Below are 18,495 nucleotides of genomic sequence, written 5' to 3'. Positions count from 1 at the left end.
TTTTTTTTTTTTTTTTGGACAGGTAGAAAAAGGAAAGGAGCAGGCAGTGGAAAATTAACTGAGTGGTCCCGGAGAGTTTCTGAGCAGGGTAAGAGAGAAAAAGTTGAAGGAAAAGAGTGGGATGGCACAATATAAAGTAATTCAAGACTGAGGAAAAGATGGGACCTAGGAAAAATGTAACCACTTTGACAAAGGCAGGAAAGCAAACTGAAGGAGTGCATTATGGGAGCTGCCTACTTCCTTCAAGTTGTCTTTCCTACCTTCAACCACAAGGTGGCACTGAAACTCACTGTGATGAGTTTCTTCCAGCAACACAAGCACATTTTACTAATTTTTACTTTGAATTTATATGTAAATGAGTAGTACAAGATATGAAGAGAATGCTTCTCCAATACCAGAACAGCAACCCATTAACAGGAAACTACATTGCTGAGGTCCCTGAAGTTCTTGCTGTGCTACTGGTCCTCCTCACACTTGTGGACATTATCAGGGAAGGATGCAAAAAGACAATACCTCTACTTAAAAAGAGAGAAAGACCTCAATGGATGCCTAAAGAAACTCTTAAAATGGTTAAAGAGAGAAAGAAAGCAAAAGCAAAAGGACATAGAAACACAGTCAGAACCCTAAATCCAACAATACAGCAACTAAGATTAGAGAAATGAAAGGGAAATTTAAACCAACAGCAGGGATGTTGAATAATCAACAGGGGAACACACTGACTGACTGACTGAGATGAAATAAAAGGAAGATGGAAGCAATACACTGAAAAACTCTATAAAAGAGATGCAAGAATGACAGATTCATTCACAGAGGAACTGTATGTTGAAGAAACAGAAATTTTAGAATGTGAGGTGAAAGCTGCTCGTAAAATACTTGGAAGAAACAAATCACCAGGAATAGATGGCATACCAATAGAGTTGCTACAAGCCAAGACTGAATCTGTCCATATTTTGACAAAAAATTGTCAACAAATATGGAATATTAAACAATGGCCCACAGACTGGAAGCATTCAATATACATCCCAATTCCAAAGAAAGGGGATCCCAGGGAATGCATTGCCTTAATATCCCATGCAAGTAAAGTAATGCTCAAGATTCTACAACAAAGGCTCTTACCATATATGGAGCGAGAAATGCCAGACGTCCAAGCTGGATTTAGAAAGGGAAGAGGCACCAGAGATCATATTGCAAACATACGTTGAATGGAGCGGAGCAAGGAATTTCAGAAGAAAATCACCCTGTCCTTTATAGATTACAGCAAAGCCTTTGATTGTGTAGATCATGAAAAACTATGGAATGCTTTAAAAGAAATGGGGATGCCACAGCATCTGATTGTCCTGATGAGCAACCTATATTCTGGACAAGAGGCTACTGTAAGGACAGAATATGGAGAAATCGATTGGTTCCCAATCAGAAAGGGTGTGAGATGGGTGCATTTTATCACCCTATTTGTTCAATCTATACACAGAACATATTATACGGAAAGTGGGATTAGACCAAGATGAAGGAGGTGTGAAAATTGGAGGGAGAAATATCAATAATTTAAGATATGCAGACAATACCATACTAGTAGCAGAAATGAGTAACGATTTGAAACGAATGCTGATGAAAGTTAAAGAGGAAAGCACAAAAGTAGGATTGCAGCTGAACATCAAAAAGACTAAAGTAATGACAACAGAAGATTTATGTAACTTTACAGTTTACAGTGACGACATTGAATTTGTCAAGGATTATCAATACCTTGGCACAGTCATTAACCAAAATGGAGACAATAGTCAAGAAATCAGAAGAAGGCTAGGACTGGCAAAGGCAGCTGTGAGAGAACTAGAAAAGGTCCTCAAATGCAAAGAACACTAAAGTCAGGATCATTCAAACCATGGTATTCTCGATCTCTATGTATGGATGTGAAAGCTGGAGGGTGAAAAAAGTGGATAACAGAAAAATCAACTCATTTGAAATGTGGTGTTGGAGGAGAGCTTTGTGCATACCTTGGACTGCGAAAAAGACAAATAATTGGGTGTTTGAACAAATTAAACCAGAACTATCACTAGCAGCTAAAATGATGAAACTGAGGTTATCATACTTTGGACATATAAGGAGAAGACATGATTCCCTAGAAAAGACAATAATGCTGGGAAAAACAGAAGGGAGTAGAAAAAGAGGAGGGCCAAACAAGAGATGGATTGATTCCATAAAGGAAGCCACAGACCTGAATTTACAAGATCTGAACAGGGTGGTTCATGACAGACGCTCTTGGAGGTCAGTGATTCATAGGGTCACCATAAGTCCTAATTGACTTGAAGGCACATAACAACTCCTCACACTTGTGATAAACTGTTGAAATCAGGTGATTTCCCCCCTACATTTAATGGGTGAGTTGGGCCTTAATGCACTGCCAGCTGCTCCATGAATGTGACAATGGATTCGTTCATATTTAAAACATCATTTTGAAGAAGGAGAGTAACTGAATAAAGTTGTTCATCACATTTACAAGAATGCTATGCATTTACTGGATGTAAGTTACATTTACTCAAATGGAGTTTCCAAGAAAATTTGTTATGGGTTGCATTTTTACAATCTTATCATATATTTACCCAAAAGCAAGCTCCACTTTGTTTAATGAGTCTTTCTTCCAGGTAAGCAAGCATGGGATTACATCTTCTTTTTATATCCTCCACTTAACGAGAAAGTGGCCCGATAAGCCATAGGAGAAGCATTAAAAACCTTTTCTTGCATAGGCAGTCTCAGTCTGTAGTGGCCACTGGCTCCTCTGGTGCTCCAGCTGCTGGCTGGCCTATTTGGATATCAGTGGTCATGGACTTCCTGGCCAGGCAGCTGCTTCTCCTCACTCACTCCTTTTCTGCTGCACTTAAACTAAAAGAAAAGCCACAGGGGCTCAAGCAGCAGTAGTCCACTTATTCTGCCCTTCCTCCCAATCTACCTCTTGAGACAAGAGGATCAGTGTGCCTCATGAGTAAGAGTGCAGAACAACATGAGTAAGGGTGCAGAACAAGAAGCCAACAACCCATCTTCCACAGAACTATCAGTTCACATCATTTAGATTCGGCTAAGGTGTTTTTTATCTAACACTTCTATCACTTTCACTCTCCCATTGACTGATGGTCCAGCTGCAACAGTGTTTCCTCAAGAGATCCTAGATCATAAGACATGCCCACCTCTCTGATAAATATACTGTTATAGGATTGTGGGGTGAGTTTGGATGATATCTGTGAGACCCTTTCTAGTTTATAATTATGTGCCTAAGAGATACAACCTGTGAAGGAAGAAACCTGCTCCACTAGTCAGACTAGTTTCCTTTTTTAATCTAACAGAATGGCTAATAGGTATGTCAAGTGCCCCCATTAACAAGTGTAAGAATCTGCCAGAGAAGCAATGTGGGCCATTTAGAATTCTTTCAGGAGAGAGGCTCCTCCCCCATCACCTGGCTGGAGCCCCTTCCCCCTCCATTCTGGACAAAGAGAGGCTTGGGTTTTTAATGTAGACTGGACAAGTTGTTCTCTCCAACACCGCTTTGGGGTACCTCTATAAGCCTGATGGAAAGGCAAAATCTATTAGACTGCTGATGCTGTGAACCCCTTCATCTTAAGCTCAGGTTGCGAATGTGTAAATAAAAACCATATATCCTATAAGATACCATAGTCTCCACTGACCTTCTTTTCAAGGAAACCAAATCCTGAGCAAGCGCAGGAACACCTGGAACTCTTGCACCACTCGGAGATTGGGGTGGTGTGAAACAATACTTTTGTTTCCTCACCACATTTCATAGGAGCTTTCTTGCGCCAAGACACTACTCCTGTGTAGTCTGGGCAAAACCTGCACATGTCCTAAAATTGTAATTGAGCTAGGTGCTAGTCACATTCACATTACAACATCTGGCAGCAATCCCACTCACTCAAAATGAATAATCTCACTTTGTCTGCATGTCACTGAAGGCATCTAATGAGGGACTGACACCTGAACAGTCATGAGATATGTTATGGCTTCTTTATTACTGATAAATGCACTTGATTAAATTCTCTGGATGTATACAAGAGTAATTAAGGGGCCAAAACCCCCCACAAATTGCTCATGTACAACATGGTCTTATTCTAGACTTGGATGTCAGTCGGAAAACTGGTAAGAGATTAAGAAAGGGACAATCTGCTGCAGTGTCCTTGAAAGTCCTCAAGAGACCACAATAATGCACAAAATCCTAGAAGGAGTATGGAATTATTTCCTAGGACTGTCGATCAATACAACAAGAAGCAAGACACACAGCTACCTGTGCTATACCTACCTTGGGGAGTAAGAGCAAGTCACTGCTTCATCCTCTGGCAACATAAGAAGAGCTCTTTTAGGCCAGATCAAAGACTCATATAGTCCAACATTGTTTTCACAGTGGCCAACCAGATACCTATGGGAAACTCACAAGCAGGATCTGAGTGCAACAGCATTCTCCCCACTTGTGAATTCCAGCAACTGATAATTAGAAGCAGTAACTGGTAATCAGATGCATACTGGAGGCAGTACACTGCCATCATGTCTAGGAGCCTTATCTTCCATGAATTTGTCTATGAATTTGTCTAAATCCATTTGAAAGCCATCCATGTTGGTAACATGTGCCAGCATGGATTTTCCACATTCTGCCATGTTAAATTGACTCTTCTATCTCATTCTCTGTCTCAAAATCATCCTGAGCATTTCAGTCAGGGGGCAGATAGCACATCTCCAATAGTAAATTACTCTTGCCTGGTTTTGCAACCCACAGCAGTTCTGTAGAGAGGTCTCCCCTTTTGGGATTTCTAGTTTGTTGTATTCTATGTCCTCTTTGATATACAGAGCATACCACTTCTACTATGCCCTTCCCTGTTCTACCTACATAGGTTTCCATTCTGCCCACTATATCTATACTCTCCTTTAAAATGAAGCACTCCAGCTGGCGCATGTTACAAAAACATGAAAAGGCTCTGTCCAGACAAGCATGACAATAGCTGTCCAGACAAGCATGACAATAGCTCCAGCCCTGAGAGAAATAACTGCGGAAGGATTGTTTGCTGTAGAATCTGTTAAAAGAATCACTTCATTCCATACTGCCCTGTATTGTCCCATGGATACTTTGTTCATTTTATTTTGATATAACTTAATTAATTAATTAATTGTTAGATTTATATGCTGCTCTTCCTCCCAATAGGAGCCCAGGGCGGCAACTTTAAGCTGTAGACTACAAGCACATACCTACTTATTATAAGTCTTCCTTACAAGCCAAATTTTAGAAAACTAAGGTAGGCTTAAGGCTGAACACATGAATTGTGCTGATGAACGTGGATTATGGAACTGTTAGATTTGCAAAGAGCAAGTCAGATCTAACTCTGGACTTTCAAGTTTTATTTTGTCATTTGGTAGGCTAAATGTTACACAGATTACTTTGGGATGCAGTTGTTTATCAGACAGTTATCCATATTGGCTCATGTGGCAGTAGGGTTGCCAGGTTCAATCCCTGAGACTGATCCTGTATCTTAGGAGAAAAGAAAGTCAGCCAAGTGCAGGTGTTCTTGCAACCCTGTAATGAGAACAATCACAAGGTGGAATTCTCCCTCCCCCCTGCACAACTTTTAAAGATATAGAAGACCTCTTGGTTGCCAGGCCCAGCCTCCAAGAGGTCTTTTGTATCTTTAAAAGTTGTGCAGGGAGGAGGGAGGATTTCACCTTGTGGTTTTTCTCATTACAGGGTTGCAAGAACACCTGCACTTGGCTGACTTTCTTTTCTCCTAAAGATACAGGATCAGTCTCAGGGATTGAACCTGGCAACCGTATGTGGCAGTATGTGCTTCCATTACCTAGCAGCCTCCACTGAGTAGCATCTAATGGGGAAGGAAGACAATTTACTATCTCTAGGCAGAAAACAGCAACTGACAACCATGTTTCTGCAGTCAGTCACTACTATGCTATGCTTCCATACAATTCAATAAGGATCTATGCCAATGCAAACTGACGATGTCATCAGTGCGTTAAAGCCAAAATAAACCTCTGGATAGGTGCAGAGGGGCAGCACCTCCACCACCAGTTAAGTACTTCAAAGGAACAGGGTGCTCATTCCTTTTCAGCTGCAGCTCAGCAGTGGCAACTGGGAATTGAGGTGTGCTCCACTGCAGGAGCACGCAATTCAGCCAAAGCACTTTCAGCTCCACTGGTTTCAATGTGAGTGTTAAAGAGATGTTTAACTCTTCCCCAAATAAAATCAACAGAACAATAGTCAGTCACTCTGAATAGGTTGAGCCTTTGGGGGATTTTTTTGCTTCTTAATTGTTCCAAAAAATCAGCATACTCTTTGTCCTGACAGAGACTGCCTCCTCTCTTTGTGACAAGCCAAAAAAGAGCTTCTCAAAGCAAAATGTATTTAATTGGCTGAAGAGCACTAAAAGAAAAATATAATAATTAAAACCAGAGAGTCGCCAAGTCTTGCAAGCCATAGCGGTTAGGAGAGGCACGTGCTGACCTCGTGAAACTCCACAGGAGATCCTGGAAAGACTGTTTATGCTTAGGAAATACAATTTTAATGAAACAGTCCTGGGGAACAGACAACAAACTCCAAAGAGCAGGTCACCCAGATTCCAAAGGTCAACTGAAGAAAAGCAGAAAGGAGACAAAGCTATTTAATCACACTTCCGTCTTTTAAAAGCTCTTTTAGCAGGAGATTTAAAAATACCTATGGCAGGGTAAAATTGAATTAATCTGTATCTGCTCTTCACAATTTGAGATCTTATCATCACAAATGCAGGCCGAATTTTACAAGCAATTATTGTCTGCAAGTATTATCACCAATAAGCATTTTTATATTCTAATGATTTTCACAGTGGCGTACCTAGCTTATTTGACACCCAGACATCGTTTTTTAACCCCCCTCCTCTATACGACAAAATTGTTTTCAGTAATAATCATGAAATGAAATGAATAATAATAATGGCCAGAAAAGAAACACAGACAGTGTTTCAGCCAGAGCCTGGAAAAGTTACTTTTTTGAACTACAACTCCCATCAGCCCAATCCAGTGGCCATGCTGGCTGGGGCTGACGGGAGTTGTAGTTCAAAAAAAGTAACTTTTCCAAGCTCTGGTTTCAGCCCCGTTGCACGACATCTCTCAAGGGAACCAGAAAGGCGCTCTTGCACATGCTTAGAGGCACACACTGTCCTCACCATCATTCTTCCCCGTATTCCAGTACTGATCCCGCACTTTGGGGCTCAAACGAAGCTGGCAGCAGCTCCCTTTTGCCACCCATCCTCATCTATCCACCCATCTGTCCATTGAGGCGCTGGGCGCCTCCATTGGCTGCACCCGGGGCGGACAGTAACCCTTTATGTAACTAGAGGCATAAAATGCTTTTTTTAAAAATCCACAAACTGAATGAGTTAGCCTAAACAGACCTGGTTTGGGACCTGGTTGAGGCATTGGTCGATTTTCCTGCAAGGAAACAAAACAGAGAACACTCAGCTTTTGTGAAAGCTTGCTACTGCTTCCTCCAAGATTATATTGAGGATTGATTCAGGTTGCCTACTATAGTAAATTCCTTGCCATCTCAAGGATAAATGGCGCTTTGTTTGTACTGTTGCAACCCTATTCAGAGATAAATGAATGTGGAAATAAAATAAACAGAGCTATCTGAGCCACTCATGGGTCAAAATATGAAAGAGGCAACCACTGCTTGTTTCTTTTAATGCCTACTCTTAAAAAAAATGTGATCCTAGCCATTAAGAAACATTTGTTCAGGCCTTGATGGACTTTACTGCAAATAGGTCACATCCACACCATTCTTTTAAAGCACCTGGCTTCCCCCCAAAAATCCTTGGAACTGTAGTTTGTTAAGGGTAATGGGAATTGCAGCTCTGTGAGGGATTCTTTGGGGGAAGCCATGTGCTTTCAATGTATGGAGTGAAAAATCCTCATTATCTGTCTGTTAAGAATTTTGCAGCATTCCATAACTACAGGGGAAATGCTAATACTTCTGTAGTGGTCCTATGACTAAATTCCAGGGATAAATCTTCCTTTCTCAGTAGAATTTACTGATATCAGATACGTTAAGATGAAGTAAAAGCCCATAGCGGCAAACAAAGCTCTTGCAAGCAAAGCAGCACATGGGGAATGAAAAAAAGAACACTACACTTGCACTGTTCTACAACCCCAATCATCCTTGGCCATTGGCTAAGCTGGCTGGAGTTGATGGGAGTTACAGTCTGACAACAGCTAGGGACCCAAGGTTGAAGAACAATGACTCAGAGCAGTAACGGGACCTGGTTATTGCTTTCATGCCCTGTTTATGGACTTCCCAGACTTATCTAGATTTAAGGATTATGGACTATGCAGACCTTCATTCTGAACCAGCAAGGCACTTATGTTCTAATGACCCCTTATCCCAAATTGATCAAAACACAACATTTCTTTATTTACATTTATATACCACCTTTCTTCCCTCACGGAACTCAAGGTGGCATTTATGTACTTCCCAGGCACTTGTACCTTCTTAGCTTCAGCAAGATGCCTCATGTGCCTTCAGACCACACCTCAGGACTATTAAGGTTGGGTCATATTACTAGTAAGCACATGCTGGATATAGAGAAAATAAATAAAGGATTCACATCTTTTTCTACCATATGTACAAGCCAGGCAAAGGCACCACCATGTCTATGCACAGAGTGCCCATCGAACTGTAATGTGTAAATGTGAACTGCAAGGGAGTTTATGGCTGCAATCCTAGGCAAAATTACTTGCGATCAAACTGCACTGAACAGCATGGGACATACCTCTGAGTAAATGCAGCATTGTGCTCTAAGGCCATTTTCACAAGTGATTTGGGAAGCCCAATTCTATGCATTTACTCAGAGGTCCCACAGCATTGGATGGCGTTATTCTCTAAGGCAGGCTGTACCTCAGTAGTACAAGCACATGTTTTGCATACAAAAGGTCTCAGGTTGAATCTCCAGGATGGAGGGGAAAAACCCCCATCTGAAAACATGGAGAGCCACTGCCAGTCAGTGAGTAGACTATAAAGATGGAGCAATGGCCTGATTCAGGATAGGCTTCCTATATTTCAGTACTGCAGTTATGAAGTGCCCTATCCTATTCATGTTTACTCAGAAATAAATAATACATTCTATTGAGTCCAGTGGGGCTCCCAAGTATTGGATTGTGCCCCCATAGTGCAATCCTATACATGTTTACTCAAATGTAAACCTCACTGTACTCAGTGAGGTTTACTCCATTGTAAATATGCACAGAGCTGGAGCCTTACAGTGCAAGCCAATGCATATTTGTTTAGATGTAAGATGTAAATGAGGAACCAAGAGAACCAACACTGACAGATCCTTTCATCCCTACTCCCAAGTAACGGTGCACAAGACTGCAGCCTTACAGTGCACACCTATATATGTTTACTCAAATGTAAGTCTCATTGTGTTGCAAAGGCCTTACTCCCAGGTAGCTGCACAGGACTGCAGCCTAAAGCAATTTTTTCCCCAAGTCCTGCTTCCGGAACTGAAATGTCAAAACCTGCTGCATTTGGCTGGGCTTTTCTTCTTTTGATCTTTGTAACCCCGGGGTCAGCATGACTGGACACTCCAGCAAATGTCTGCCTTGTCCCAGCAGGCCCTTGAACCAAAAATGGTACAGAATGATAGTACCACCTGCTGCACCATACAATCTTGCCATAAACATCTCGTGCCGTTAAGAAGGCAAGGCTACACCAGTTCAGGTTCAAGGGCATGTTGGGAGAGGGAAGAAATTTTTTGGGGCACCCAATCATGGTGACACTGAGATTAAAAGCAGAAAAGACCCACTAACTGCAGCAAATTTTGAAACTGCAGTTCCAGATGTTGGATGGGGGGAAGTGATTTAGGCTGCAGTTGTGTGCACACAGCTGCCTGGGAGTAAGCCCGTTTGAACACAGCGAGACTTACTGCTGAGTAAATGCATCTTGGAGTGCACTGAAAGGCTGCTGTTCTGCTTTCAAAGCCACCTACCTCCCCCAAAGTCCAAGCCCCAGGCAGCCATTCCAGCCCCCTGAAGCGACTACCGGGGACTCGGACGCCTCTTCCTGAGGAAAATGGCAGGTTAAAGTTCAGGAGGGCCATACCAGGCACAAGTCGCTGGCTTTGTGAACCACCACCAACAGGTTCATGTTGTCAGCTCCCACTGCCATCGCCGCCCACTTCTCTGTCTATTGAGGTGACGCACCTCAAAACATTGTGACTGCAATTTCACCGCACGGAGCCGCCTCTCATCGCCCTCCACTTCGGCGAGGGACTTTAATCTGTGGCGGGCAGACTCTTTTATTATTGTTTTTGAATTCAGACAATGCACCCCCTTGTTGCCTGCACCCAGGGCGGACCGCTTCCCCCACCCTGCCCTTGGAACGCCACTGGATTTTCAATATATGCTTTGTCTGTTCTGCAAACAACCCTAGAAACATAGGACGCTGCCTTATAGTGAGTCAGACCTTTGGTGAGTCTACCCCAGTATTGCCTACATTGACTGGATGTACTTTTCTAGGCACTGAACTGTGGTGTAGTTTTCAGTGCAGTTATACTGACTAAAATACACAGCAAGAGGAGGAAAGTATAATTGGATAGTTGCCTGCTTTTGGATGCGGTTGTACTCCCTCTGAAAGAGCAGGTTCATGATCTGGGGGCGCTCCTCAATCCATCTTTGTCACTAGAGGCCCAGGTGACCTCAGTGGCTAACAGTGCCTTTTACCAGCTTTGGCTGGTAAGACAGCTGTAGCCATTTCTGGACCGGGATAGCCTCACCACTGTTGTCAATGCACTGGCAACCTCCAGGCTGGATTACTATACAGTAGGGCCCCGCTTTCCGGTGGCCTGCTTTCTGGCATTCCGCTAATAAGGCAGTTTTCAATTAGAGTAAGGCCCCACTCATACAATGCTTGTTCTGCTTTTATGGCATTTTGGGGGCATCAGGTGCCATTTTATTGACAGAGTTCCACTTTTCGGCGGGTTTCGCTTTTAGGCGGGGGGCTGGAACATAACCCGGCATATGAGTAGGGCCCTACTGTAATGCACTCTATGTGGGGCTTCCTTTATGGAGCTGCAGCTGGTGCAGAATGAAGTGGCGTTACTGCACATTGGGTCAGGGTATCGCCAACATGTTATCCCACTGCTGAAAGAATTGCACTGGCTGCCCATTCACTTTCGGGCCAAGTTCAAGGTTCCAATTTAAGTGTACAAAGACCTATACAGCTTGGGAACAGGGTACCTAAAAGATTGTCTAACCCCTTATACACCCAGTCAATCACTGTGCTCTACAGGTGAGGGCTTCCTTTAGATACCATCTTATCAGGAGGTCTGTTCTTCACAACATAGGAAGCAGACTTTTAGTGTTGTGGCACTGACAGTTTGGAACTCTCTCCCCTTAGACAGGCACCATCTCTGTTATCTTTTCGGCGCCTACTGAAGACCTTCCTCTTTCAACAAGCCTTTTAAGTAGAGACCTTATCCCAGTCTATGTCTGTGCAGGAATTGCTTTTTAAGATTTTTTAAAGTTGTTTTTTAAATATGCTTTTAAATATGTTTTGTTTTAATATGTAAAATGTTTTGTTTTAAACAAATCCGATGATGTTTTAGAGTGTTTTAGTGTTACTTGCCACCCTGGGCTACTACTGAGAGGAAGGGTGGGATAAAAATTTAATAAATAAATAAAGGGCCACCAATCCAACACAAAATTTAGCAGTGAGAGGCAATATTCAGGATGCAAAGTAAAAGCCTCTGCTGAAGCCAGCTGGCCAGATGTTACACTGCACAAAGATTTAAAAACCAAAGGCAGCAAAGGAGATAGGCTAAAAAAAGAAGAGCAATGGAAACAGCAGCTTTGTAATTAAAGGGGCAGTTGGGAGAGTTCGGGAGCACAAAGGCCCTTTTCCCGTTATTCTGTCCTATCCGAGTCACGGCACCAAATTGTGAAAGGAAAAACTTTCCAGTCAGTTTATTGTGCTCCAGTGAACAGAGTTTATTGAGAGATACCTAGACCAATGATCATTGGGAGAGAGGTTACCAAGTACGTTCTCTACCAAAAACAGGTGATGCACAGCTTTATATAAAGATTACACATCATGCAGACATTAATAATCAAAAGACACCTTTACCAATCCGAATAACATTGCCCTCCCACCTTGGGTGGTCAGTTAGCACGTTTCGGCCTTGCCTATCCATGTGTCAAAGAGGAAAGCACCTACGTTTTTCAGAGATGCATTCTAAAATTTTAAACAGTTCCAAAACCATTTCAGGCTTCATAACATCCTTCTGTGACATTCTATTGTTGTTAACCACAAACTTTCCTAATTCTTGCTTCATATGTACTTTCACTTTTAGGCAGATCATAGTTCCTTAAAATATTGCTTCGAGTACATTGTGTTTTATAAGCAAGCATTTTATATCCAAGGCCTGCAGTGGCCTAGATGGCTAATATGCAAAGACAAGCAGCAATCCCTTTAATGAGGGTCTGAAAAGGGTCAGAGGTCAGAAATCCTTCCTTACTCTTCATCTATTATTTAATGTAAGCAAATTATCAAAGCTAACAAATATTTACTTAAATCATATTTTAAAGCACTCTCAGTCAATGAGAGGGATTCCTTTGTCTATGCATCCTGGTACAACTTTCAACATCCATGGCTCAATGTGTCTGCTGGGCTTAACCAGGAAGGTTCAGAGCAAAGAACATACATTCTCCAAGTCACGGCATGTTTATCCCACAATGAAACAACAAACAGCAAACTGTGTTTTCTATATACAAAAGAAGAAGCATCTGGCAGACTGATTAAACTGGTGATTCAGTCCTTTGCTGCATTCCCAAGATCTGAGTGGAAACTCTATTTCCTGTGCAAAGTTGGTGGTGCCACAAAATACCTTTGAAAAGGTATTCTGGTTAAAGTTCTGCATGGGATCTGAAACTGTGCTCCAGGCTGTTTTATCATTGTCACCTCTACCAGAGGTGAAAAGTCAAACCTATTTAAATACATATTAGATAATTTAAATATATCCAATTTTAAATTGCCCCTTCTATTGAGGACACGTTTAAAATGTTTAGGATGCAAACCAAAGGCATGTCCAGATTTAGTGAATGGCTTATGGCAAGAGGATTCCCCCCCCCATGATTATGCCCTTGCTGTTGAACATTCCACCAATACAGCATCATCTGGCATCTTCATTACTATCCTTTAGGTACCATGCAAAGTCTATCCTGTTTATCTGGACTTCCAGCAGTTAAATTTGACTGTTTAATTTAATTTTTTGTACAGATGATTTGCTTCACCGTGCTCATCAAACTAGTATGATTACACAGAGCTGAATTAGTTAACTGCTGGTTTGATCCATTATTTTTGGATGATGGAGCATTTTTATTTGTTTGCTGTTATTTTTATGATATTTTATTATTTTTAATAGAATTTTGTTAAACTGCCTTGAATTTCATTTGGCAGAAAGGCAGCAGAAAAATATTTTAAACAAAATAAAGTACATGAGAAGCAATCCACCAGGTCCTGCTATCAAACTTGATCAGGGGTCTCACATAAGACCCACTGGAATGTGACAGAGCTGCTTATTCATGGCTGTTAGCCCTGTTCTTGAAGAGCATAATGCTATGTTATTGCATTCCACAGCATGTTACATGAAAACATTTTCAAAGATGACCACCTCTGTGGGGCTTGTTTGTCTAGGTTCTTAATTTGTTTATGAAAATGTGAGACAACTTTAGGATAAATGATTAAGAAAAGTACACTGCACTGGGATAAATGCTGCACTGGGATAAAGTATGAAGATAAGGGAAATTTGAACCAGGACAATGCATGAAAGCTCCTATCTGGAAAGAGAGTTCTATCCACAAATCTCAACAAAGTCATTGACCTATTACAAAACCACTTTTTGGGTTCATAGTTATTCTTGCCCCATTTGTGCAATCCCTTCTGCTCTGACTTTATCTCATTCAAGCAAAGTGTCTGTCAATATGATATATAAGATGCATGTGTATAAAGGAAAGGAATTTGCAGGGATCACTGAAACAACATTTGGCACAGAGACATACCACATCCTCCAATTGATGATGGAGGCCATACCATTCAGTTCAGGAGTAGTGAACAGGTTTGCCCTCCTACACACACACACACACACAGAGAGAGAGAGTGAAAGAGAGAGAGAGAGAGAGAGAGAGAGAGAGAGAGAGAGAGAGAGAGAGAGCTGTCCCCAAGAAAGTACTTTGGTTTTCTCTATCAGAGAGATTGGCAGCCGTTTACTTACATAGAAGGCACAAAACAGTGCACTTACGATCACCACTAGGGTGAAGCTACACAATCCCATCCTGGATTCTATTTTTGGGGCATGCTCAAGTGTGACAAAAGGAGATGACTTTTACCATGACAGTGGAATAAAAAATGGTGTGCATTTCCAACTGTTTACTGGGAACAAAAAACTATATATTTCCACCTCAATCTCCCCATTTTGCAAGGAAGATGCTTAACTGTATTTCCCAAAGAGCTCAAATAAAAAAAACAGAAGATTGTGAATCTTACTGGCCACTATAATATAAAGATATCAATTGTTTGTTGCTTAATTTCTCTACTCTAAGAGTGTCTGAATCCTCAAATGTATCGGATTGTGTGCTAATCCATGAGAGGCTGAGAAGGTAGATAAACTTGCTAGGTCAAGGTGTAAAATGTAATTAGTTTACAGCCCCTTCCAGTTCAGATTCTGTGTCTCTCGGCTAGCGCACACCTCATTGAAATTAAGAAATATGAACATGCAGAAGTTTGAAGTTTTCAGACTTAAGTTTTACATTACATCACCAAAGCCTATGTTTCCTGTGACTGTCTTTTATAATACACCACAGGACATCTGGAATTATCACTCCATTCACTAAAAAGAGCAAAACAACCCCCAAAAAACAAGCCAGTATCCCAGGATGAAAATTTCAAACCCCAAAGTTTGTTTGTTGAAAAGTTAAATGAAGGCCCAAGCATCCTAGCCAGAACTAAATTTTAAAAACTGCAATATACACTGACTGAACTAAGTGACTTGGTTTGGAACAACAGAGAAAAAACCTGGTCTGCTACAAATACAATAGATACAGTGGTTACTCAAGCAGGACAGCAAGAAATGCTGCTAATGATTATGCTTTTTGAATTGCCTGAGCAAAGATAACGAGCCTGTTAAAGCCAGGCCAAATGAAAATCTTCCATTTAGATCTTTTTTAAAAGGTGTAAAGAATTACTTTTATAAAGGACTGGATACAATGGCAATGGGTTATATAGGTGCTCTTTTCTTTTCTCTCTAAACACCTCAACATTCTCCCAAATACTGACTTTATGTACGTTGCCGAAGCAAAAAGGATTCTCAAGCCAAGTTATGGTGTGTTAAACACTGCAGTCTTAAGGACTAATAAATGGCATCATTTAATATGATGGCAGTCACATTCACTCTGGTGCAACAGTCTTGAATGCAGCCGAACATGGGCAGCAATCATTATGATGATGGCTGGCCATCACATACACAGCTTAATAAAAACAATCACAATGAAAACAAATACTGGTGAAACTTCTGCAAGGATTGGAGGGGTCTGATGGTTCCAACTTAAAACATTTTGACTGACTAGTTGCAATAAGTTTATAGGCAAATTCTACTAAATACAGTTTTTCACTTTAATACCCTAATATGTGCTCAAGCTGTTTCTAATTATTCAAACAATAAAATGGATTGATCCAACCCTAATTTCCCCGAGCACAGGATAGCTTTGACTTGCAAACCCACCTCCTAAAAATTCCACCTCCTTTTACGTGAACTTTTAGAGAGCAGCCAGTAGATGTCTGCAGAGAAACTATAGAATATAAAAAGCTTTCCCAAACAGAGGAAGAGAATGTCATCAACATAAAATACCAAACATTACTGAAGAACATGCACTCCTATGAACAGAGTTATGAAAAGACATCCAAAATTGTGCAGATTAATGGGAAGTTCAGACACTAATTCAAAAAGTCTAGACAACAAACCTCTAGTCATCAGTGCTGCTCATCGTACTAACAGAGTACCGGAGATAGAAAGAAAAACTCACCTCCATTTTTCCCCACTGTTCGGAAGCATCGCCAGAAGTTCCTTAGAAAGGATGCCCTATTATGGGGTGTAGCTTGAACAAAGTTGAATTCTCGGAACAAAACATGAGTTCCTTGACGCACACTGTTAAAGCTACAGAGAGAAAGTAAAAGTATCAGTGTCAGCCATACCAATAGCAAGCTAAAGCTAGCAAAAAAAATCCTGTGCCCAACTAGGAGAACGTACCCAAAACCCACAGCTCTACTGCACCATTTGAACAAAAATAACAAAACAGCTGGCATCCAACTGCTCACTAGGAGGAAGCTTTCCTGCATTAACCTGAGGACTTTCAGGCCTAGAATAAGCTAGAGAACCCCAAACAGGGCCCATCTGACTGTTTCTATTTTTGGGTGGGAACCAATCACATATTGGCAAATTCTGTTTGCACATTTAACGATGATCTGGTGATCTTCCCCCAAAACCAGCCTTTTTGCATTAAGGAATGATCTGATAGGAAATACACTGGAAAGTGTGGGATAACAATTGTTTGATGCAATGTTGTACAATCAGAATGAATGCTCAACAAATAGCCCGCAAACTTTGTGCAAAGAAATCAGGATGAACAATCAATAAAATGGTCATCTCGAAACAACCTCAGATAAATTTATCCTAAAGATTCTATTGCTAGCTGTGTCTAAGAACCACAAGAACATCAAGAAATATTTACCTTTGCCAACAGAAACTTGACAGATACAAGTAATTTCCAAAAGTACATTTACTTCTTTCTAGCCAAGATCAGTATACCTTTCGATCATTCCTGTGTAATACAAATTATGACTTCCAACTTACATTATTGTTATAGGATTAGGGTTGGGCTGGATGTTCGTTTGGGGTCCCTTCTAGCCCTGGGTTGCATAGTTGTAAAACTGAGGTTTGCAGAAAAAGAGGATTACAAAAAATTGGTCAGGCCAGTTTCTTATGTTAAGTAAATGTCCCTGGGCAGATCTGTTAAGTATTTGCTTTGTATGATAAACTAGGGCAATGGGTTGCCATAGAAACTAAATAACTAGAAGGTAGCTTGTAGAAGGTGAGCAAAAAAGGTCATGTCTTTCTCCCCACCCTCACCCTGCTGAAGGTGATGTCATCAAGGTGCCTGTGTTTGAAAGAGAACTATATAGACTGGCAGTCTTAAAACTGAGTCTGAAAGAGACACAGAGGCCCAACTGAAACGTTTGTGAGAATCCAAAGCTATAGCCTTGATAGTCCCCTAGGCATCTGATGGGAGAGCAGGAACATTGGAGCGTTAATGCTGTGAACCTTCCATCCTAAGCTCAGCTTTCATGTATGTCTAAATAAAACCTTGTCTCACAGAAATAACATAAAACTCCAGTGATCTTAATTCCAAGGAAATCAAACCCATGGTATATGATGGAACCCCTGAAACTTCTCACAGCTCTAAGATTGAGGTATGTATAACATTATATAGACATCTCCACTTTGCTTCCCAGGAACCTTGGGTGTTTAGCTCAGAAGTAGCATGCAATAACAGTTAAGACAGCTAGTGGACTGGGAAGTCCTTTCTTGCCTCAGCAAAGTCATCTCAGAAAAGGAAAGGTGGGAAGGCCCCAAATCCAGGGAAAGAAGGGAGAAGGCCTCAGGGGCACAAGTGCACAGAAGTAGGTTTCATCTAGGGTTGCCAGGTGTCCGATGTTCACCCAGAGACTCTGGTTTTGGGGGGGTCCACCCTGGATGAAGCATCTTAATCTCTAGACCAGCCTTTCCCAACCAGTGTGGCTCCAGATGTTGTTGGCCCACAACTCCCATCAGCCTCAGCCAGCATTGCCAATGGTCAGGAAAGATGGGAATTGTGGTCCAACAACATCTGGAGGCACACTGGTTGGGAAAGGCTGCTCTAGACTCTTAGCTTTCATTTTTTTAAAAATCAAGTTTCTAGGTGGTCTGGTTCAAAAGATATAAACCAAAATGCCAGCTGCCCCCCTCCCCACAACGTTTGTTTGTACCTGCTGCTCTAATCCCTGCCCTTTCAGGATTTTAGCCAATAAGTGACGTCAGGGTTGTGATTGACAAGATTTCTAGACCTCCCAGGCAATTTGTTGTTGTTGTTATGTGCCTTCTAGTTGACTACAACTTCTGGCAACCCTATGAATCAGTGACCACCAAGAGCATCTGTCGTGAACCATCCTGTTCAGATCTTGTAAGTTCAGGTCTGTGGCTTTCTTTATGGAATCAATCCATCTCTTGTTAGGCCTTCCTCTTTTTCTACTCCCTTCTGTTTTTCCCAGCATTATTATCTTTTCCAGTGAATCATGCCTTCTCATTATGTGTCCAAAGTATGAGAACCTCAGTTTCATCATTTTAGCTTCTAGTGACAGTTCTGCTATAATTTGTTCTAACACCC

The 18,495-nt window shown here is 41.5% G+C and overlaps 1 protein-coding gene across 6 annotated transcripts in view; it reads right to left on the bottom strand.

Annotated features, from left to right (window-relative positions):
• CSTPP1 (centriolar satellite-associated tubulin polyglutamylase complex regulator 1) overlaps window positions 1-18,495 on the bottom strand; it is a 175,996-nt gene that overhangs the window by 87,571 nt on the left and 69,930 nt on the right. For all 6 annotated transcript variants that reach the window (XM_061610934.1, XM_061610932.1, XM_061610937.1 and 3 more), the window contains one exon: window positions 16,099-16,229. In XM_061610934.1, the coding sequence (XP_061466918.1) occupies window positions 16,099-16,229 (131 nt within the window). The remainder of the gene's footprint in view (window positions 1-16,098; window positions 16,230-18,495) is intronic.

Source organism: Rhineura floridana, chromosome 2 (genome assembly GCF_030035675.1).
Source record: "Rhineura floridana isolate rRhiFlo1 chromosome 2, rRhiFlo1.hap2, whole genome shotgun sequence".
Lineage (NCBI taxonomy): Eukaryota > Metazoa > Chordata > Lepidosauria > Squamata > Rhineuridae > Rhineura > Rhineura floridana.
This window is presented reverse-complemented; position numbering and strand designations above follow the sequence as displayed.